General features: G+C 45.4%; 2 protein-coding genes, 1 long non-coding RNA gene and 1 other non-coding gene across 4 annotated transcripts; 2 read left to right on the top strand and 2 right to left on the bottom strand.

Moving 5' to 3' along the window:
- Positions 1-7,642: 7,642 nt before the first annotated feature.
- Positions 7,643-8,833, bottom strand: LOC103975165 (chlorophyll a-b binding protein CP29.2, chloroplastic-like). Its single transcript, XM_009390074.3, has 2 exons — positions 8,287-8,833; positions 7,643-8,207 (listed from the first exon to the last, which is right to left on the bottom strand). The coding sequence occupies exons 1-2, from the start codon at positions 8,785-8,787 to the stop codon at positions 7,836-7,838; spliced, it is 873 nt and encodes a 290-aa protein (XP_009388349.2). The 5' UTR covers positions 8,788-8,833; the 3' UTR covers positions 7,643-7,835.
- A 516-nt stretch (positions 8,834-9,349) lies between these two features.
- TRNAF-GAA (transfer RNA phenylalanine (anticodon GAA)) lies at positions 9,350-9,422 on the top strand. The gene has a single exon. It is a non-coding gene; the product is annotated as a tRNA-Phe (tRNA).
- A 388-nt stretch (positions 9,423-9,810) lies between these two features.
- Positions 9,811-11,315, top strand: LOC135623594 (uncharacterized). Its single transcript, XR_010491442.1, has 2 exons — positions 9,811-10,326; positions 10,496-11,315. It is a non-coding gene; the product is annotated as an uncharacterized LOC135623594 (long non-coding RNA).
- Positions 11,316-18,805: 7,490 nt separating this feature from the next.
- Positions 18,806-21,616, bottom strand: LOC135623593 (sugar transport protein MST3-like). Its single transcript, XM_065126739.1, has 4 exons — positions 21,388-21,616; positions 20,987-21,309; positions 19,700-20,329; positions 18,806-19,508 (listed from the first exon to the last, which is right to left on the bottom strand). Exons 1-4 carry the CDS (start codon positions 21,518-21,520, stop codon positions 19,032-19,034), a joined length of 1,563 nt encoding a protein of 520 aa, XP_064982811.1. The 5' UTR covers positions 21,521-21,616; the 3' UTR covers positions 18,806-19,031.
- Positions 21,617-23,467: the final 1,851 nt, after the last annotated feature.

Genomic DNA, 23,467 nt, shown 5'->3' with positions numbered 1-23,467 from the left:
AATGTGATACCGCATGTAGCAACGCAGAATCTAATAGATTAATGCACCGTAATCTTCCAGTTGGTTGCTTCCGTGCCTCGCGCAATGGGAGCAGGCCATATTTTAGATGAGCAGATCATCAAAGAAACGCTCATGTCCAGCACAATAATGGCGAATGGCTGTCCTAATCCCACAATAAAATATGTTTACTGTGATTTTGGAAGATCTAACAAAGCCTTTTACTCTGCTCATCCATGTGACCATGAAAGGTACTATGTATCATCATCATCATCATCTATTACAGACACAGTGGAGGTAGGCTCGGATTCAAAGAGTGATACGAGCATCAACTTTGCTTCTGCACTGCATCATACGGAACGAATCATGCATGAGAAGCAGTGATTAATTGATATAATATTCAATCTCAGGTGCATCATTTTACTGCACAGCTGACCGAAGCGACTGATAGGCTCAGATAAAAGAATTTAAATTACTACTACGGCTCTATGCAAGCACGTGTCATTAGTGGACCTTTTTACACTGGCGTATCAGCGCAGTTCGGTCCTGTCCTATCCTGATGCGCAAGATCGCCTGTATTGATACTTCGGTTGGTCATCTCCCAGAACCAAGCTTCCGGAATACGAGGGTTCCCCTTTGATTAGTCATCTCCTTCTTTATAGTTTGACTCTTATACACATAGGTTGAGAATGGGAAAGGGATTTCCCAACTCGATCCCTTAGAGATTTAGTTAGAGCTTAGTGAAAACGAGAAAATCCCCCTTGAGCGTTGGCCCGATTGTCACGGAAAAACTTCTAAACATAATGTTTGATGTAATATATGTCCGTGTCTTTTGGTATGTTCATGCTCTACACAGCATATAGAGGGACGACCGAAGGCTTAATAGTCTCATTTTAGTTATGTTGGTGGTCACTTTAAGCTTGTAAATAAAGGTTGTGTCATGTGGACACGTGTGAGAGATTTTCGATCTGTAATGGATCATTTTGACCATTTGTTGTGTAACTGTTCAGAGCTTGTAAAGTCTGTTTATAATTTGTATTGTCTATGAAGTGTTTCCTAGAATGTTTGTTTATGGATCCCGAGTGAGGCATTTTCTCTCACATGTTTTCTCTTTTGTGGGTCATAAGGGATCATAGGAGGCTTCGGGGAGGCTGACCTTTGCGGACGGACACACAAGGGTGTCGCACGACTTAGGCAAAATCAACTAAGTCCGTGACAGATGGTTTCAGAGCCGGACAAGCACTCATAGAAACACTTAGCATACAAACGTGGGGGATATAGCGGGGCTGCATTGAGGGTAGTCAGCATACGTGCGACTGTTTGGGGTAAAACGGGCATAGAGATGTAGGGAAAAAGAGTCGCTCGGAGGAGCGGGCATCTGAGATTGTCATTCAGAGAAATGGCTAACCTTTCGCATAAGAGCCACCACGACAACAGGCAAGCTTGGAAGAATGTGGAGCGCACAAAGGTTAGGATGGCTAAGTTTGAGCTACGGCTCAACGTTGATAACTATACTTGATGATGCTCAAGGTAAGCGAGGCGCTTGATAAAGGATGAGACCATGCAAAGTATACAAAGTGGAATGAGTTGCTCAGCGATCGAAAGAGTTGTGCGAAGCTCACAGAGGTGAGGGGAATTGCTAACTCAAAGAATTCGATACTCATGCATAGGCTTGTATGCGGACAATGGAATATTCGCAGCCATCCCAAGGCGACCGAAACTCGGCACCGCGGAGCATTGAAACTTTCTCTTCTACATGTGAAGGATACATCCGTAGGAGGCTGAAGTGTGCAACAAGTTCAGCATGTTGCTAGGCCTTGAGTGGTGCAGCGAGGGCTGTATTGACGTGGAGTCGCAATCTAGCAAGTGCGTTTGCAGGAGACAGAACAATGCACAGTTTGTTCAACAAATCGGAGTAGTCCGAAGGGGATGGTGGTCTCTGAAATGAAGAGAGATGTTGGTCCAACGGGACAGTTATCCAGGAGGGATAAGTCCCGGCTCTCTAGAGGGAGAATCATGTGGGACAAACCGCACATGTTGAGGAGGAGTACCTCAACAAACAACAACTTCACGAAGCTCAATGGACCGAGCAAGCGGCGAGGAGTTGTCGCATGATCTCACTTGAGAGAATGCATTGGTGGATGCATTGCGAGATCAAGTGGGGGAGCGACCCAAAGCAACACAAATAAAGGCACACTTGGAGTCGATATGGAGATCAGACTCAAGGGAAGGCTAACCCGTGGAATGGTGGACGCGAGGGCCACCATCAACTCAATGAAAAATGAGGAGCGGAGCAATTTGGGTGTAACTTGGCGAAATACCCAAGCCGCATAAAGGGAGCCAGCATAAAAGATGGAACATGGAGTGGAGGCATAGTGCTTTCCTTGGGGCAGAGGTCAAGGACATGAACTCTTGCAAAGGTAAGAGCAAGATCATGTTGTTCCATGGGTCCTTCATTCTGACGGAGCAAACTCATCTTGCATGGTGCCAAAGACGAAGGGAGCTTCTGGGTGCATGCACTTTATCTCATAGAAACATTTGATGGAGGAACTAAGGCAACTCAACTTGCGGAGGTGAAACTGGGTTCAGAAAGCCTTGGCACGGGGCAAGAGGACATGAAGGCGGGTACTCTTGAAGAATATGTCACCGTGTTGCCAGTCAAGTTACTAGGCAGGAAGCGATGCACAGTGGAGATTGTGCTGGTAGGGGCAGAAGCCCAGGATCCAGACAATGGTGCACCATTTTCAGCGAAGTTGGTGGACTTAAGGAGCTACTATGTGACGAACTATCCTAGAGCGATGCTTCATCTAGGTGTGACCCAAGAGTGGGTGGATGAAGGTCGATTGCCAAAAGAGCGAACAAAATTGAAGATGGAAGAGACCTTGCAATGTATTGATAGAGGCCACACATGGAGGGTTCACAATTCGAGTTCATCCCACAAGGATCAGAATGCAATAGAGATGTCGCTAGGAGGCGACATAGTGCAGCAGATCGTGGTGGAACAATTCGTGGTAATGCGATACACACAACATAGTCCCATGAGGGACTAGATCATATGGAGGTATGATCGGGAGCTATTGGAAGCTTAACTTCGGTGAACAACACAATGGTAAGAAGGGCTATAGATTCAAGGAGTGAAGGCCATGGTACCGCAGAGGCGGGTCTTTCGTGCGTGCATCGAATTTTGCATTGGATGAAAACTTTGGTCATCAACATATGGGGGCTGTGTTCCACCAATGGAAAAAAGTTCGAATGCAAGTACTAGTAAGTCTCATGGGAGGGACTTGATCATGCAGAGGTATGATCGAAGCAACTGGAGAGTTGGACTGCTCTAGAGCCCATATTCACTTAAGGGAGCCCGACAAGTTAGAGGACAAGGTCGAGTAAGCGAACGTTGCTACCAAGGAAGCTAAGGAGAACAGAATCGGTGCAAACCCTACAACGTGGTGATAGAGGCAATGCTTGAGAGTTGTAGTCTGTCTTTCATTGACCAAAGGGAGCTACTTGGAGAACACAGAGGTGTTAAAGTAGGATGTCGAAAGGGGCGAGAAAGCGATGACGAGTCCAGAGGGACTTAGCTATCCAAAATCTAGCATCAGTTAGAATGAAGGTGGACTCAGAGGAGTGCCACAGAGGCATATCTATTGATTATGAAGAAAAGGGATACAGATGCGAGGCGACGGATAGTAGTGCCATGGGCATGGTAGCGCCATGGTACCGTAGAGGAGGGACTTCCGTAAAAGTCATTGATCCCTTGCTCTCATGGAGGGAGAGCGCTTGGTCGTGAAAGGGGCCGAGGAGGTGGAGCATGCAGAGACAAACTCTAAGTATCGAGACAAGGCTGAAGGGCAGAGACCAAGGAACTTCATAATACCGGTGTCAACGAGCTTCTCATCAAGATAGCCGAAAGTGAAGGACTTCGGATCAGGCAAGAGTGCATGACCAAGGAACGAAGCAAGCAGTACGCGGTGTTGTACCTTTACTACTCAGTGGAGTAGGTGGCAGGGTGCTAGTCATAGGTGCCCAGCAAGCCAATCACGTGAGTGATGGCACATGTGACTTGATACAAAATCTTTTTGCTTATTATATTTTGGCGTATATCACTTTATAACTATTACATATATGCATATATATATTGTGATGTCCTTGGATTTGTGCAATGAGAATCGGATCGTGATGAGATCACGATAATGAGATCGATTCACCTTTAAACACATATCCTAAATAATCCCGGTCATAGGTTACTCGAGAGGGATATCGTGATAACCGGACAAATTGGTGTGTTGTATACCCGTCCATATGATGGATGCAGCTGGTTTCATAGTTGCTCGTGTAGGGACACTAGAGATATAGTACAGGTGCTCATTGGAGAATGAGTTCACTGATTGATCCGCTTACGGAATGCTGGATGATTGATGATGCCTTATTGTCAAACAGCGATTCCGTAGTCCTAGTGGTATATCTGGTCCTTAGACTTGAGACACCAAGGATGTCTTGTATAAGTGCTCCACTCTTTGATATCAGATTTATAGATTTGGTTGTCCCAGATCTAGTACAGCTGGTCATTGGGAGTGGTAGTCAACCTTACGAGGGCTATTGACTGTCGATAAAGGATCATCCACTCTCGGCGTCATGAGAGGAATATCTCGTGTTCTTGCTCAGAAAAATCCTTGACCAGGGTCATTCAAGTTGAGAGAGAAAGGGTTTTCCGGGAGAATCCATTAGAGCGAGACTCGAGTAGAAACCGTATGAGTCTGACAACACCATACTTGATATACAGTCTCTGGGATATTAGATGGATGAGGGACTATAGGTACACAGTAACTGAGGATAGACAGGTCCAATGGATTGGATTTCCCTGTATTGTCTGGGGACTACGGCGTAGTGGCCTAGTACGTCCGTAGTCGATGAGTCGAGTGAATTATTACAGAGATAATAATTCACTGAGTTAGAAGAAGTTCTAACAGGTATAACTCACGGCCAGCTCGATATTGGGCCTAGAGGGTCACACACATATGGTAGGCATTGCGATGAGTAGAGGTTCGGATATGAGATATCCGACGGAGCCCTTGTCTTATTGGATGTAGATCCAATACCCACTAGGGGAGGACTCATTAGAGGTTGACATGGGATCTTTATAAATAGAAGGGATTCAGAGCCTCATAGGTTAGAGCCTTTGCTTGCCTCTCCTATTCTCCTCCCCCTCTCCGCCTAAGAGCAGGCTTGGAGTTTTGAGGAGCGTCGAAAAATCTGTAAGGAAACAGGGATATACGATCTCCCTAGGTAACACAATCTACTCTATACACAATTTTAAGTTTCGCAGATTTTGCGCACCAATTTTCGCACGACGACGAACATCTCTTTGGGAATCGGGGATTTTGTTTTTTCTTGTTCTTCCGCTGCGCATCTGATGTCGCCCCCCAAGATTCCCAACACAGGATTGATGGAGAAGACGGTACAATCGCAGAGGCGACCAAACCTATAAGAGAATCACTCCAAGTTGGGGTGAAAACTTCTTGCATTCCAGAAGTTCGATGGCATTGAGAAGGTGAATCACAGTAACTAACTCAACGCAAGGAGTGCAAACACTTCAAGTGCTTCAGAAGTGTAAGCAAAGAGCAGGCGAAGGCTAGTAACCAGCTCGATGCATGGAGTATAACCTTGAGGAGGCGAGCGAAGTCAAGTAAACTTTGTCTTCTCAACTCTTAAGAGAATGGGCAAAACCGAGTACCTCAATTCTCTTATCTATCCAACAAAGGAGCTCTACACATGTTCAAAGACCATTTGAAGATAATGGAAGACAATAGTTGTCAAATCCTCACCAACGGTGATCAGTGCTACTGAGAGTATATTGTCCGCTTCATTTCCCAACGAACAGCTAATCGAAAGCGGAAGTGATGCGAACCTACTTGGAAGTGACAACTAAGTAAAAAAAGAGTCAATGGGCAAATTTTGTGGAGGAAGGATCCAAAACTTCAGAAGTTTGCTAGACGATGCTCGTTAAAGCTCCAACAAGCATCCACCCAGTTCAAGCAGCATGAGCATTTGAGAGACTAGTGCATAGTAAGGATGGTCTTTTCCTTCATCTGTAGGATCCACAGGAACCAACAGGGATCAACACAACTCAGCCAACCCCACACTAGAGTTAGAGTCATTAGCGAGTTGAAGCAGCATGGCAGATCAAAGGTTTGACTACTCAAAAACAGCAGTTGGGAGCCAAGAGGCGCATTGCAGTTGGAGCAGAAGATTGAAGACTCAGCAAAGGCGAGGAGTTGCAGTGTCGACAAAGGCGTCGACGAGGATGTCGAAGGAATAAGTGGGGGAGAATGTCACGGACAAACTTCTAAACATGATGTTTGATGTAATGCTTACGTATGTCCGTGTCTTTTGGTATGTTCATACTCTGCACAGCATGTAGAGGGACGACCAAAGGCTTAATAGTCCCCTTTTAGTTAGGTTGGTGGCCGCTTTAGGCTTGTAAATAAAGGTTGTGTCATGTGGACACGTGTGAGAGATTTTCGGTTTGTAATAGACTATTTTGACCCTTTGTTGTGCAACTGTTTAGAGCTTGTAAAGTCTGTTTGTAATGGACTAATTTGCATTGTCTATGAAGTGTTTCTTGGAATGTTTGCTTGTGGATCCTGAGCGAGGCATTTTCTCTCACCCGTTTTCTCTTTTGTGGGTCCTAAGGGACCATGGGAGACTTCGGGGATGCTGACCTTTGCGGACAGACACGCAAGGGTGCCACACGACTTAGGCAAAACCAGCTAAGTCCGTGACACGATGATGGATTTTTATACCTTGTGCATGGAGACCAATCGTACCTAACACATTTATGGCCGCCGACCCTTTAAGCGGTGAACTCACTTCTTGTGCAGACATCGATCGTCCTTTGTGCCTCGGCGTCGAACAGCGATGTCGCACTCGACCTGCGTTGTCTCGATCCGACGGGGCGACGTTGTATTTGTTCGGCGCCATCCCGATCCGACGGGGTGGCGTTGTACTCGGTTGGTGTTGTCTCGATCTTTGCGGGGCGATATCGTACTCGATCGGTACTGTCGTACCCGAGGGGCATGGTGTCGACGTGATCCGTCATGTTGACTTTGATGCTATGGTTGACACCGATGTGGCTGTGAGCTGTTGTTAGAGGGCATGTTTCTGAATTGTGCTCTATCTCGTGTGGAATTGCCGGATAAACCGAGGATGGCTAACTTGCTATTGAAGAGACAACTCTCTCTTGTGGATCCAGCAAAATAAAGAAATAAATCTTTTCTAAACGAAACAAATTAGTATGCAGTTGAAACCGCCAAAAATAGGGTGCATAATCTTGGTAAATTAAAGGGTGAGGCAACCCATTATAGTTCATCTTTTAGTGATGAACATAGAGTTGACAAACTATATTCTCAAGAGGAAAAGAAAATGGGCATCGATATCATCAGAGATTATTTGTGATTCTGTATATTTATGGCAGGCAGTATTATCATATATTTAAGTTTGCTTTTTCATGACAGTATATCTCAAATCCCGAGTTCTTCTTCCACTCATTGATTTTATATGTTCTTTTATTATCAGAAAGTAGTTATTTAATGGCCAATGTTTCTCATTTGGTTACATATAATACAACATCACAGTCAGAGGCCATATGGAAATTAACTCCTATATATATATATATATATATATATATTGTAGAAACCACCATATATTGTAGAAATTACGCACGCAGAAGTCGAGTGACTTGTGATGTACACAGGAAATTAACCCCCACCACAGGAATCCCACACAAGGAGATCGCCATGGGAGGGAGGGGAAAGGTGAAGCCGATCGATGCCTTGTCGCACTTAGGAGGAGGAGGCGAAGAAGACGTTGTCGATGATGGTGGTGTGGAGTGGGTCGCTCAGGTGGGTGGCCCAGTTGTTGAGGGGGCCCTTGCCGGTGGCGGCGGCCTGGACGGCGAAGCCCAGGAAGGCGACCATGGCGAGGCGGGCGTGCTTGATCTCCGCCAACTGCAGGGTGGCCTTCTTCTCAGGGTCGGACGCCAGGCCGAGGGGGTCGAAGTACTTGCCTCCGGGGTACAGGCGTTTCTCCGGGTCGAGCTCCGAGTTCCTCTGGAACTCGATGTAGCCGATCACCAGCACCTCGATCCATATCAGCGTGGTGATGTTGAAGGGGAGGGGTTGGCCCAGGTAGGAGGAGCCGTCCACCAGCTCTACCTGCACCCACACATCCAACCAGTGCTTGACTGCAATGCGCTAAGCTTCATGTGCACATGACAGAGTGGGAGGTCGGTACCTTGCCAGCGTCCTGCCAGGTGACGCCGGTGAGCCACTCCACGGTGAGGGCGCCGAGGGTGGCGAGCATGGCCCACCGCCCGTGGATGAGCTCGCACTCGCGGAACCGCTGCAGACCAAACACCTCGGCGTAGGGCTGGAAGGGGGTGGACTTCACGTCGGCGTTCTCTGTTCGGGTGCCGATGACCTCCCCGGCGGAGTTCTTTGCCAGGTTCTGGTCCAGCGAGTCGAGTTCGTACTGGAGGTACTCCGCCGGCTTGCCCAGGCCGAGGGGGTCGAAGCCGTAGTCGCCGACGAGCGAGCCGTCAAGCCACTCGGGCGCCTTGGCGCCCGGGAACCACAGCGGCCGGTCCGACGTTGGCGCCTTGGTCTTCTTGGACTGGGGGCGTTTCTTGGTGCCGAAACCGAACAGGGCCTGGAACCGGCCGGCCGCCATGGCGACGCTGCGCTCGGGCAGGCGGGTGCCCAGGAACGGGGAGGTGGCTGCTGCTGTGGAGGCCATCGCTCGCGCTGTCTTCCCGGACTCTACCACGAGCGTGCGTCGAGGCCGGGGTGGGGCGGGTTATAGGATCGGTGAAGGTTATCTCGGGGTGCCAGAATGGACGGTGGATGTGTGGACCGAGATCGATCTGACGGTGGTGTGGGTTGCGGCCTTATCCTCTCCTTATCTGCAGGGGTATGTGGGGAGATTTGGCCCGCTCGAGTTGGACGCGTGGAAACAGGTCATTGGGCGATACAGGCAAGGTTCGTGTGGTTGTTGGCTGGCAGGAGATTGCAAGGATGTGTGGTCTTCAATAGCTCGCACCGAAAGAATCAAAGGAGATTATGGCTGTAGGAAGGACATTGGAGTATGTATGTTTGCTCTCTAACATTGGCTGATTCGTGAAGTTACAGCAGATATGTTGCGCAGGATGCCGAGGCTTGCCATGGTGTGATATGCATCTCAAGCAGGTGCAGATATTTTCCCCATCATCTGTCTCTGGCACCACCAGTTCGGTGTTTGAGCACAAATTGTGTTCGAAAGAATTGGCTAATATTGATAGGAAAATACATTATAATATCAAGCGGGGATAGCTCAGTTGGGAGAGCGTCAGACTGAAGATCTGAAGGTCGCGTGTTCGATCCACGCTCACCGCATTTTATCCACCGGTTTATTTTATTTTTTTGATTGAAACACCAAATGGGTCCCACGAAGTGTTGACTTGGTCTTGGCTAACACGATGATCTACTGCAGCAATACTATACTCTCAGCACCCAGATGGAAAACACGGGCCAACAACACCTTACCTCGGTTTAGATATGCCCACAGATACCAAATTGTTTCTGCCGGACAACAAGTAGGGCCAAAATGAGGCTGTGACCGAAACCTACGACGGCCATTTGTGCCACCAAAGGACGATGGATAGAGCTCATCAAGTTGCAATCCCATGATCGATCTCTCGTCACATTCACACCCCCACGGTGGGTCACAAAGGTTACCCACCGGCGAAACGAGAGATGTCGGCCACTCGAGCCCCCGTTTCAGGGAACCAATGGTCCACTGTGCATGCCTGTTGTTTCCATCCCACCCTAAAACCACCGGCTTCTTGCTTCTCGCTGCATATATGCAGCTCTCTCTCTCTCTCTCTTTTCGTGTTCATTCATCTACTAGTTTCTATCGTCAAGGATGAAGCTCGGCAACACGGCATGCATGGCCGTCACTTTAGGGGCTGCACTCGAGCTGAAAGACCAAGTCGCCAAACCCTACTCGTCGACCATCAAGAGGAACCTGTCGGCGATTGGGTCGTCTGCAGCCAAAGTGATCCGGCAGAGCGAATTCAGGCGGCGCGAGGAGGATTCCTCATCTAAAGAGGAGTCATTGAGGTTGGTCATGTATTTGAGCTGCTGGGGGCCGAACTGATATGAATGCTTCGTCAACGTTTGATCTCTGGATGCTTTCCTTGCAACACAGTCACACACACCCCGCCACGGAGGGTATGAGCACAAGATCACAGAGAAGCAGCACAGCAGCGTGACGAAGCTTCAAAGACTCAGTAATAAGGTCTCCGTTTTGTGTACATACATGCGACCGAGTGATGTTTGCAGACTGATCGTAGTATACTACATGTAGCTTTGTGCATGAAGAAGACGATGACGTGTACTTAATCTGTTTTGTTCTTCTTTCCTTTATTTTTTGGAAGTCAAATGCAAGGAATTTAATGTGTAATTAGGAAAGCTACTGTCGCGTATGTACCTGTGTCGTCACCAATCACTCGACTCTTACACTCCCGCCCAGAATTGTGCGGCCCCCACCAGCCAAGCATGGGTTCCAGGTGCGGGTTGGACGATAGACGGTGGGATTTGATGTGGATAAGATGAGCAAATTGGACACGTGATCTGAACACGTGGCTCCCATCTGGGAATATATCCAAATACCGGAAACCACCATAGCCCATGGTTTTTCAGAAAACCGCCAAAGATCCCGTCTATAAATGGAATCCATCTTCAGGCCCTTCACTTCTTCCGGCCGTAGCTCACCTTCCTTCAATTCATCTTTGGAGCTCGGCCACAGAAAGTTGGCAGCAGCACAGACGTAAAGGGCGACAATCGAGGCCCAAAGTTGTGGTAGAAGGGATGAGGTATCTGAACAGTGTATGGATGGCAGCGAGCGTGGCGGCGGTGCAGGGTCAAGCCGACCAGGGCATCAAGTCCAGCGGCCACCTCGCCACCGTCGCCACCGCAGCTGTCGCCGCCGCTGCCGCCGCCGCGGGGCTCGGGGTGGTTCGCGATCTTGGCGGAGGGGGCAACGAGGAGCGGCGGAAGCTGGCGGAAGACTCGTTCCGGAAGGCCATGTACCTCAGCTGCTGGGGACCCAACTAGCGGAAGAACGCCACTCCCCGATCGACGTACGCCGGCGGTACTGATGCGAGGGGAGTGAGAGCGTGAGACTGTAAATGATGTAACTAGACCTGTAATCGTTGTATATTCGTATATGTGATGATGAGAGAGAGAGAGAAAGAATCAATGAGGAAGCGAAGGCTTGCGCAGTGACGAATGATGTTTGTTTCGGGAATTGCGACTTCGTCCAATATTTCGTGTTGGATGATTGAAGGAAGCGTCGTAACTCTTAGTAAGCGGCGCTTTGATAGGATCCTGAAAAGAGCGACAAAAGAGCATAAATAAGATAGTAGAGAGAGAAAGAGATTCGATTCGGATCCGTTCTTGAATTGAACCTCTCCAGAATGGAAGGATCGGTGGTTCAGGTTCGAATAGTCAATTAATGTTTTAATTAAAAACAATTTAAAACATTAAAAATTATAATTTTATTTTAAAAAATTTATAAAAGTAGATGTAGAATTATAATGAGTGTGATAATTAAAAATAATATAAAAATAAAATTATAAATTTTTTAATTAAAGTAAATGATTCTATTAAGATTTAAATTTAAATTTAATTGATTTTAAATTCAATGATTATATTATATGTTTTATTTGTTTTTTATTTTTGTTTTTATCGTATTTAATTGATTTAAAATTAAAATCATTGATTTTTATTTTTAAAATCTAAAATTAAAATAAACTTATTTAGAATAATTCTTATTTGATAGAGAATCTATTATCAGTGGATACGTGGTTACCACTTCAGATCAAAGTCACCCTTCACCCTGTCTATGTAGACAAATATTCAAAGTAGGAAACACAATATTTTTTTTTCTCCCCACACGAGCAATTGTGAGATCAACCGTCTTCATCATATGAATTAGTATATAGTACACCAGTCTATTTGGTCATCTCGATGTCTCTCTCGAGTGACCTATGATTGAGATTATTTAGGATTTGTGTTTAAAAGTGAATCAGTCTCATTATTATGATTTTATCACGATCCGATTCTCATTGTATAGATCCATGGATATTATAAAATATGTAATAGATAATATAAAATGAGAAAAATATTAAATAAATAATAAGTAAAAAGAGTGTGTATCATCATATCATACATGCTATCACTCATGTGATTAGTGTGCAGGGCACCTTTGACTAGAAATCTTCTACTTAACATAAAGTCAATCATATACGTGTCTGATCCCATCAGACTCCTATGATTTTCAAAGACAATATGAGATTCATTATGATAAGAAAGATAATCACAAACTTTCTTCTCATCCTTTATGACAAGAAAGTCAATCCTAAGTTTCTTTCTCATCCTTTAAGTTATAGAAATATATTTCTAAATGGGGAGAACTCTCTTCTTTTGAACTACTCGAACCCACATTTAGAAACTTCGGATTACTAACTTGAACGTTGGAGGGATCAGACCAAGAAACCTCTCTCGACCTAAGCCTTCGTGCAGGTGATACCTCGGGAGCATGATATTTCCACCTCGGAGACACTTTAGACAATTTTACGCACACGGGGTCCTGACAACATCGGGTTAACTAAGACATCAATGATATTTTTCTCTAACATTTTGGTGCTATGAGGGTTTGATGTTGCAAGAACATCTACCTCTCAATCTTCTAAATGAATGCTCGAGAGATGAAGCCTAACCTCCAACCCAAAGCACATTTACTCGGGGGACAATTGTCATCATTTTCACATATGGATGCGTCCAACTCGATGTCGATGCCGACGAGGTGTTGACGTATGTTCATTGACCTAGGCCCCTCACCCTAGGGATGAACTCGACCCACTTGCTCATCCCCGCTTAAGTGTTCCTAAATCTCATCCATTATGTGCAAACGCTCATGTGCATATTATAGGATATCGCCCTACTCCTACCTCAACTAGCATAGTAAGTGGTGCCACTATCTCAACCATGGTTGACACCTTAATTACCACTGGCACTAGCACTCGAAAGAGTACCTTGCTCTCCAATGGTAGAGTTCAATGCACTGTCGCACCACTACTATGCTCCGCTCAAATAAGTGAATTCAATGGATGACTTCATAAGGGTCCAATTGAGGCAAATGAACCAACGTTGAGACGAGATACAATGAGAGTTCCAATAATTCGGGGGTAAGAACCTAATCGACCCCACCTCGGGTCGATTCTTATTCACTCAGAACATCGAAGAGAAACCAATCTGTACCAACTTCTGCCTTCCATCACTACTTCGCCTTTGACGACAATACCAACTCAGTTGAACGTACTATCGCCTTCCGCACCCATAAGTGTCTTTGCAACACCTTGGACACTCTAATGTGTCACACATTCCCAACGACACTAAGAGGCCCAGCGTGGGAGTGCTACACTTGTCTGAAGCCACTCTTAGTCAGCTTCTTAACTCACAATGAAATTTGAACTCTACTTCCTTGGGAATGTATGTCAAAAGCTATTGACAATAACGTTGCTTGGACTCAAGCAAAGAGTGGAAGAGACATTTTCTAACTTTATCGCTCAGTTCACTAACGAGATTTAATGAATAAAAGAAACTCATCCATCACTCATGATTCAAGCTTTTATAATGGGGCTCAGATCCTCTTGCCTTATTTGGTTATTTAGGTAGAGAGGTTATTTGTGATCATACTCGAGGTCCTCTAGAAGGCCAACCAATTCATAGTTGTCGAGGCGATAGTCTCAAATAAGTGCAAGGTGATGTGCAAAAGACTATGACAAGGGAGACCATCATTGGTTCCAACGTCGATGTCACCTTGATGAAGCAAACAAGATCGACCCGAGCTTCCTTGCTTGAGACCCAAGTTAACCCCCCTTAACATGACAAAAACCAATGTCTTCTTACAAATAAAAGAAAAAACTGTTCTCGAAGGACTCTCAACTGATGAAGACACCTTGGGAAAGGAGGGACGAATCCAAGTATTGTTGCTTCCATTGTGACTTTGGCCATGACACAAAAGATTATCGTGATTTGAAGGAGCAAATCGAGGAGCTCATTCATCGGTGGCAAATTGGGAGATTCGTTCGAAGACCTTGGGGGCTTTCGCGCTAACCTTAAGGTCTAGTGAAGAGGCAAATCAATGTCATCATCGGAGAACCTACCTCAAGAGAGAACAACACATCGGGCTGCACAGCCTATACCCGAGCCACTATCGAGAAGCGCTCGATGTTAGAAAACGATTAAAAAATATCATTTAAGGATGAGGAGACGGAGTATCTCGACTCAAACTATGATGATGTCTTGATGGCCTTCGTAAGAATGATTAATGCCTGAGTAAAGAGAGTCATGATCGATATAGGTAGCTCTGTCGACATCATCTACTTAGACACTTTTCAGAAACTTAGGTTCTTGGCTAATGATATCACTTCTATGACTTCTTCATCATTAGGGTTCATGAGAAACTCCATCTCCCCTCTTGAGATCATGAGCTTACACATTATGTTCGACAATCAATCTTGCTCCAAAACGGTGATGACTAATTTTATGATGGTTGACATCCACTTGGTATACAACGTGATCATAGGTTGACCCACACTCAATAGGCTAAGGGTTGTGGTGTCGACCTATCACATGACGATAAAGTTCCCTACAAGAACTGTCATTTGGGAGCTGAGGAGTGATTCGAAGGAATCTCGCTAGTGTTATCTGATGACATTCTCCTTATTGAAGTAGACCCGACCTAAAGCACCATCATTGGACCATCGAGATTTTGCTAGGCCCCTTCAACATCCAGAGCCAATGGAGCCACTAGTCAAGGAATTTCTAGGCAAGGCCCATTCTGATCGGGTCATCAAGGTTTAGGCGACACTCCCTAAGGAGAAGCAAGTGCAGCTCATCAACTTTCTCAAGGAAAACATCGAGATGTTCACATGGTTATTGAGAGACATGCCAGGAATAGACTCTGACATAGCCCAACACCACTTGAACATTTCCCTAAAGGACCGACCTAAAAAGTAAAAGCATCGTAAGTTTGCTTCGAAACGCCAACATGTGATTAGTGATGAGGTAGACAAGCTACTAGGGGCAAGGTATATTGCCGAAGTATGGTACTCCTAATGGTTTTCTATCATTGTATTGATTAAAAATTTAATAAAATTTTTAAAAATGTGTGTTAATTACATCGATTTTAACAAAGCATGTTTGAAGGATAGCTATAGGATCTCAAGGGCTCTTATTACTGACAAAGGGGCTCAATTCAATAATATGATATTCAAAAAAGTTCTATTAGTCAAAAGGAATTTAGTTGAGGTTCAGCTTAGTAGCTTATCCTCAAACCAATAGTTTCATTGAAGTTACTAATCGGGTCATTATCAAATGATTACAGAATAGGGTCGAAGTGAAAGACACGTGAGTGGATGAGCTACTATGCATCTTGTGGGACTCTCGACACCCAAGGTTGACTCGAGAGAATTGTCATTCAACTTGGCATTTGACACGAAGGTTGTTTTGCCACCCAAAATAGTTTTCCCAGTGTAGGGGATTACTTCATAATAGGAATTTTGAGTCAAACTTGACCTGATCAATAAAGTTAGAGTCGAATCATATATTTGGGTGCTAAGATACAAAAGATCAATGGTCAAGCTCTATGACCGACGAGTTCACTCTCGGGAGGTTGGACTACGAGATCTAATGCTTTAAAAGGTTGAGTTCAATAACCTACTCAGACCATAGGGGAAGCTGACACCAAATTGGAAAGGACCCTATAGAGTCGGTGAAGTTATCCGAGATAAGACATATCACCTGAGAACAATAGAGGGTGTGATGTTACCAAGAATGTGACATATTACTAAATTGAAATGTTTTATCTTTAAGGTCTTAAATGTTGTAATCCTGAAAAAGCTAACTCCTAGCACCAGATGTTGGCCTACCAAGCCTAGAGTCTCGATCGAAAGATGCATCTTTAAAGTATTAGTTATGAAGTAAAATAAATGAGTTTCGTTGCTCCCAAAAGCACTTACACCTATCAGATTAGATATTTACATTCAAGACTAAGCCTCGACCTATCAAAATAAAGAGTTGAGAAGGCTAACAAAAGGAATGAGTCGGATAGACCAACTCAACGACTAAAATAAAAAGGGAGAGATCAACAATTGGAGAAAGTAATTCAGGCAATAGGGTGAGGAGGTGAGTCGGTGCTATCATCATCTTGGTCCTTAGGATAATCCGTGAACGGATCCTCCTTGAGCTTTAGCTCAAGGTACCTCACCTTAAAGTGGGCCAAGGCGATATGGTAACCAAAATTTATCTTATCCTCTCCAAACCCTTCTAGAATTTGATGGACATCTCATAATCAGCGACATCTTCCTCTCGATACTCTAGTATGCGGCTCCATTCGCCCTCCAATGCTTTTTTTAGCTTGCAGTCCTCCTCAATAGCTATTCCAACCTCCTCAGTGAATTTTAAGCTGGCAGAGGCACGAGCCCAAATGAGCCTAAGATATGAGTCAAAATATCTCGACTCCCGTAAAGAGAAATCTATTACGATAGAAACAAAAGGCCAAATGCACCTAAGATGCCAATTGAGAAACCCAATCGGTACCAAGTTAAATCCGTCATGATGGAAGCACATGTGAGTTGGGAAACCCAACGCGTGCTATGGTATATCCACCAAGACGGAGATGCAAGGCCATGGTAAATGCAAAAGGCCAAATGCGCTCGAGACATATAAGTCGGGAAACCTGACCAACGCCAAAAGAAATCTGCCACAACAAAGACGCAGGGCAAAATGTGCTCAAGACATAAATAAAAAAAAATTGACTCGCCCTAAGATGAATTCGCTATGGTAGAATTACAGGCCTGACATGCCCGAGACATATGAAATGAGAAAACCCAACCCGTAAGACAATCTCAAATGCTCTGATGCTAGATGAATTAAACAACGTGTTTCGAACCCCTTTCGTAAAAGCTCCAAAGCACGTCTTCGGAGGGGATAAATGATAGGAAATCTAACGTCAGCTGACACGTAGTTGCCACATGATATCCAAAGTCACTCTCCATCCATCTATATATATGAATGAAGATTTAAAGTAAGGAAACATAAACTTTCTTCTCATTTATTATGACGAGAAAGATAATCTCAAATTTTTTTCCCGTCTTTTAAAAAATAAAAATATATTTTGAACATGAGATAAATTCTCTTTTGAACTACTGGAACCACATTTGAAGACATTAGATTACCAACTTAAGGATCAGAGGGATTGAATCAGGAAACCTCTCTTGATCTAAGTATTCATACAAGTAGCACGTTGGGAACACGATATTTCCATCTTAAAGATACTTTGAAAAATTCTATACACACGGGTTTGAATCGCATCGTTGACTAAGACATTAACGATATTTTTCTATAATATTTTTTAATTTGGAACCAACAAATCGTTTAATCGATTCAATTTCGATAATTCTGATTTGAACCGAAACGAGATGGGAGTGAAGCCGTTAGGAAGGCAGAGAAATGAATCACGGGGTTCCAAGGCGATGCAGCCGACCCTTCCCCACCTTTTACTTATCTGTTCCTCACGGGAAGGCTTGCGATGTGGGCGGCTTCAGCCAACGAGGAGCAGCCGAGTAGGGAAACATGCAAGCTATTTCTCCTCATCGATTCCGGTTGATGTGGTCTTCTTCTCCACGGAGGGAGCGATGCACATCCTCTCTCTTTGCCTGTGCCCACGACTACATGTTGGAAGACACCTTCGACCGTTCCAGTACTTGATGCGACAGACACAGGGATGCAAGTACGGAGGTAGAACGCATAGTCTTGTTGTCCCTTTCGTTGCCGAGTCTTCTCCTTCGGGAAATGCTGTCTGTGTGTCGCAATATTTAACATAATAAATCCATAAACTTATAATCTCCAATTGAAACCTCTGTTTCATAATATTTGTCGCGATTCAATGTGAATAGGATAACATCCATTAACTTATAAACTCGAGTGGGTCAGAGATCCAATTATAGCACTTACGTGACTGCATTTACCACTAAAATCTTTGATTCCTTATGCGCAAAGGCAATCACCACAAAGACTCCCATCTTCTATATCTCTTCACATTTGGGTGCAATCTTAAATGAAAGCACAGTCATCTTTTGCCAATCCAATAAGAAATGTCTACCAAATTTCTCAGCATAAAAGATAGTCGAAGAGTCGATCTGCTACGATGCGTTTGCGGCAGTCGATAATGAATGAACTGAAAGCAATCAGCGGTGGCAATCAATTCGCTAGCTGTGGCCATGAATGCATCGGGTGGCGTTCGACCCATCCACTACGTCTTTAAGGCTCTCTCTACACACACATCTCCACGTCACCAGCCTTTATCCACAGTGTTATCCGAACCCAACATGTCACCGGGCATCGAGGACCCGACGGAGAGCCTTTATCGTCTCTCCTGCAACCTTTTCCACCTCTCTTCTCATCGAGAACGCGTGACGAACAACTCACCCATCAGAACCTTTTCACGATCGTCATGCCCTTGGCTTTCCGTCCTGACATGTGAAACATGGGAACAGCCTTCCTTCTTCGTCTGTACCACAGATTGCCATCTCCCTCCAGATTTGAGGATTGAGAAACCGAAACCTATTTATTCTCGATAATGATGATGATGGGGTAGTAAATATCATTTGTTGTTCATCCACGTACAATAAAACACAGTATAAGGATTAGATGAACATGGATCCTTCTTCCCAAAGTTTTAGGCTGCCTCGATTACATATGAATCAAAAGCTTTACAGAATCTCATAGATGTTTCATCATTGATATCTGTAGAGAAGAACAGCGCAGCCATGACAACACCAAAAAGGAGGATGAATGCTAGAAAAGATTGGTTCGTGGTCCGTTTAGAACCCTTCTTGGTTTATTGAAGGAGGATGAAGGACCGGTCTGCAGTCATACGACTGACTTGGACTTGCTGCCATTGCTCATCTCAACGTTGCCTACATGGACGTCATCATCCGAGATGAACTTGCTCCAGAACCAATGGGCCTTCCACACGAGGATCATCTCCTCGATCGGCACGTTTTTGGTCTCGGGAAGGAAAAGGGCGATGAAGGTGGTCATGATGACCACCCATCCGGCGAAGAAGTAGAAGAGGCCAAACTTCATGTGGCAGAGCATGGCGAGAAATGCTTGAGCGATGATGAAGGTGAAGAGCATGTTGACCGACACGTTGATGCTCTGTCCTGCTGACCTGATCTCCAGAGGAAAGATCTCGCTGGGAACCAACCATCCCAGGGGACCCCAAGACCATGCAAATCCAGCAACGTAGCAACAGATGAAGAACACCATGAAAGCTGCATAGGTCTTGGAGAAGTGCCCCTCTCCGCTGGTGCCGAGTTTGATTGCGATTAAGGTTCCGACTATAATCTGCACTCGAAAGAATCAAAGCAAAAGAAAGAATCAAAATCTAAGTTGCACTCAAAGGTTCAAAGCGATGGAAAGTAGCGACCGATATGAACTAAGGAACAGGAGATGAAATCGCATGAAGAATAGAGGAGAATTCGGGATTTTAAGCAATCGAATAATGAGATTTCTGGAAACGTATGTTCTTATAATACCTGGCAGAGGATCATTTGAAACCCGCCCTGCAAGAACAGCTTTCTTCGGCCGAGCTTGTCGACGGTGAAGACGGACACGAGCGTAGAGAACACGTTGACCAGCCCGGTAATCACGGCGGACATGAGCGAAGCGTTGTCGCCGAAACCGATGGTCTTGAAGAGCACGGGTGCGTAGAACATGATCACATTGATACCGGTGAGCTGCTGGAAGAAGGGGATGAGGATGGCCATGGTGAGCTGCGGGCGGTACTTGCGCTGGATGATATTGGCCCAAGGGTGCTTCACCAGCTTGGACTCCTCGCTGGCCGCGACGAGGTCGTTGTACTCCTCGTGGATGTCGTCGGTGCCGCGAATGCGACGAAGCATCTCCTTGGCCTCCTGGGGGTGACCACGCTCGATGAGGGAGTTTGGCGTGTCGGGGAGGAATAAGGCGCCGAGGGTGATGATACCGGCGGGGACAGCGGCGAGGGCGAGGCTGATGCGCCACCCCCAGCCGCCCTTGATCTTGGCGGTGCCGTAGTTGATCAGATTGGCGGCGAGGATTCCCACCGTGATCATGAGCTGGAACCCGATGTTGAGCATCCCGCGTAGCTGCGCCGGGGCCATCTCCGAGAGGTAGACCGGCACAGACTGCGAGATTGCAATACCGAAAAAGATTGGAACTTTTTGATCGCCTACACATCTATAGCTAAAAAATATATTCTTTTTCTACAGGAGAAACGTGGGAATCTTTGCGGCAGGTGGAGGGTCATTTGAACTACAAGACTGCAGAGCAAACTGTCCTCGAATGAGACAAACAGGATCATGCCAAAAGATTTCGGAGGAGCGCACTGCTAATACGCCTAAGACGTGTGACAAAAAGAGACCAAATGAGAATTGGCATTCTAATCACCTGTAGGACAAAATATTGATAATGTCGATAAAAGGACTAACAATGTTGTTTTGATTCCCAAATTTATAGTAACATATAAAGATGTTGGTAAATCACACGGACTGGCGATTATATCGACATCATCGATTCATCCCCTTTCTGAGATGAACCGTCGGTGGTCTAAGTGTATACAGCTCTTTGCTTCAGTCCAATTTTTAGGGCCGATAGATCCAACAGAGGTCTTCTAATTCATCTAATAGAGGAAGCTTCTACTGTAACCCTAAATTGTTGGAGGAAGAAATGGACGAAGATTGGGTTTAAAGTATTCGACCTATGATAGGATTCTTCCCGATGAAGAAGAGGAAGGGGAACACTAATCTTTGTTGAACTTGAAGGATAAGATCAAGGAGACCTACCTGGTTGGCGAAGCCGACGCCGATGCCGAGGAGGATGCGGCCGAGGATGAGCATGAGGATGTTCCTGGCAGCGCCATTGAGGGCGGCGCCGACGAGGAAGACGAGCCCACCGCCGAACATGGACCACTTGCGCCCGAACATCCTCGTGACGGCGGACGCGAGGAAGGAGGCGATCAGCGCCGCCAGGTACAGCGACGACGTGAAGGTGGTCAACAGCTGGCTGTCGAACTTGCAGTACTGGTTAGTGCTCGTGTCCTTCTTCTCCTTCCGGTAGACCTCCGGGAAGAACTTCTCCAGGAAAGAATCCATCGACGTCACACCACCTACCGATCCCCAACCCACATCAGATCCAACCGCAGAAAGAAAAAGAAGATCCAACAAAGAGTAGATCGAAATCACACCGGATATGCCGATGTCGTAGCCGAAGATGAGGCCGCCGGTGGCGGCGACGACGCAGGTGAGGAAGACGAAGAGGGTGAGCTTCCCGGGGTACTCCTTCCCGCCCCCGGTGTTGACAATCGCGCCGCCCGCCATTGTACCACCGACTTCCGGCTGACTCGAACAAAGACCTAAGAGCTCGGATATAGAGAACGACGCAGAACGCAGGAAACGAAGCAGAGGAGGAGAGTTGGATGCAAGAGCAGAGGGAGGAGGGCGGATTTAAATAGGCGGGGTGAGGGTGAGGAAGTGGGCGAGAAGCAATCGGGTCACGACGGCAGCGTTTCGGGCCTTCACTCATCCGCGTGCCGACATGTGCCGTCGAATCCTGACCGTTGGTGGGGAGACTCGCGGCTACGATACGAGGAGGAGGGGACTTGGCACTGTGTCGTGGCAATTAACGGTGCGGTTGCTGTGTTGAGACCAAAACTTGGGTTCAACGTTATCCTCTTGCAATTATACGCTCACATTGTCCAAGGATTTATCGAAAATAATAATATATTTTTTAATATCTAAAATATTTTTTTTTTTTATGGATCGATCCATTATTTTTATATTATATTGTATTATTTTTAATAATACTAAAAATATTATAATATAGTATTTTTTATATAAAAAAATAATATTTATAATATTTTTACATTGTGTTATAGTGTTTATAACAAAATCAGAAGAAAAAAAAACACTGCAATGTAATACAAAAAAAATTATAACATTAAAAATATTATAATATAATATAAAAAAGTTCCTTTTATGTGATTGAAGGTATTTAAGAACTCAAAGAATTCTAAAAATAAGGGATACTATCTAAATTTTTTTTTTTTTTCCATGAATTCACTAATTTTCCGTGACAGTAGTGGAGTTTGTTCCTATGGAATCAAACATTTGATGGTGGGATCCGACGCTGCTATAACTTTGCCATCTTTGCCGCGTGGAAACGTATTCGTCACGTCCATTCGATCGTATAATATAAATTGACACGTTTATAGGACAGCTAATATACAATAAGGCGTCGTTCAGTGATGCTGACTCGACCCTGTAATTCATTAATCCACGTGTGGTTAAACGTGGGGTGTTGTTGGATGCGATAAATACACGTCTTTGTGGGGGGATACGGTGGCTGCGTACACGAGTCGGATATGGAAGTACATCGAAGTCCAGCTGATGAGAGCCGTCGAGGTGACATCGATCTGACACATCATGGCAGGAAATCCCACTGTGTGGGATACTGTTTGACTTGCGCAGTCTCCTTACGCCACTCGATGGTCTCAGTTGGGCGCCACCACCGAGGACCACCGGAGCACTTTACCTGCTCCTCCTCTGTTGCGGCGATGACCACTGTCTTGTGAGGCCGACCCATGCAGTCATGTGTCAGACGAGCCGGAAGCAGCCACGGTGCCGCAGAATCGACTGGTCAACCCATCATTCAAGCTGGGTTGGCTTGACCCGACCTCGTAGTCAACGCTTTGGTAGGCAGCCAAAGATCATGTGCAGTAGATTCTGATGCCAATAGCGCGGAAGTCGACGACTCGACGACCTCTCCCTCTCCCTCGCCACGCTCGCCTCCATATGCCCATCATGCCTGCCTTAGCAGACTCTTATCTGAACACGCGTGCATCCGTCCATGATCAATCCATCAGATCTTAAAGCAGACACACCTTTCCCGACAGATATATATATATATATATATATAGCGACATGATTTGTATATTTGAATAGTGTTATTATATGTTGTACACTTTAATGGGTGTGATATGAGTCGCAAATTAAAATAATAGTATAGCGTGATTCATGATAAACACCTGATTCAAGGAGGAGAGGCCCAAGAAGGAACCAAACTCGAGGAAAATAAAATTAACTAGAGAAAAAGAGATGATGAGGATGAGGATATGATATTATTCTGAATAAAGAAAAAGAAAAATGGTCAACTATTAATGGATCTCCCTTGTGCTATCTATCATCACCTCTTGTCTTGTATGGCTATCGAGACAGATCTCGGTCTGGTTCTATCAACACGGTATGGTCTAAAGGTTTCTCCCCAAA

The sequence above is a fragment of the Musa acuminata genome, chromosome BXJ2-9 (assembly GCF_036884655.1).
Source record: "Musa acuminata AAA Group cultivar baxijiao chromosome BXJ2-9, Cavendish_Baxijiao_AAA, whole genome shotgun sequence".
Classification (NCBI taxonomy): Eukaryota; Viridiplantae; Streptophyta; class Magnoliopsida; order Zingiberales; family Musaceae; genus Musa; species Musa acuminata.
Note: the sequence above shows the minus strand (reverse complement) of the source record. Positions and strands in the feature narration are given on the sequence as shown.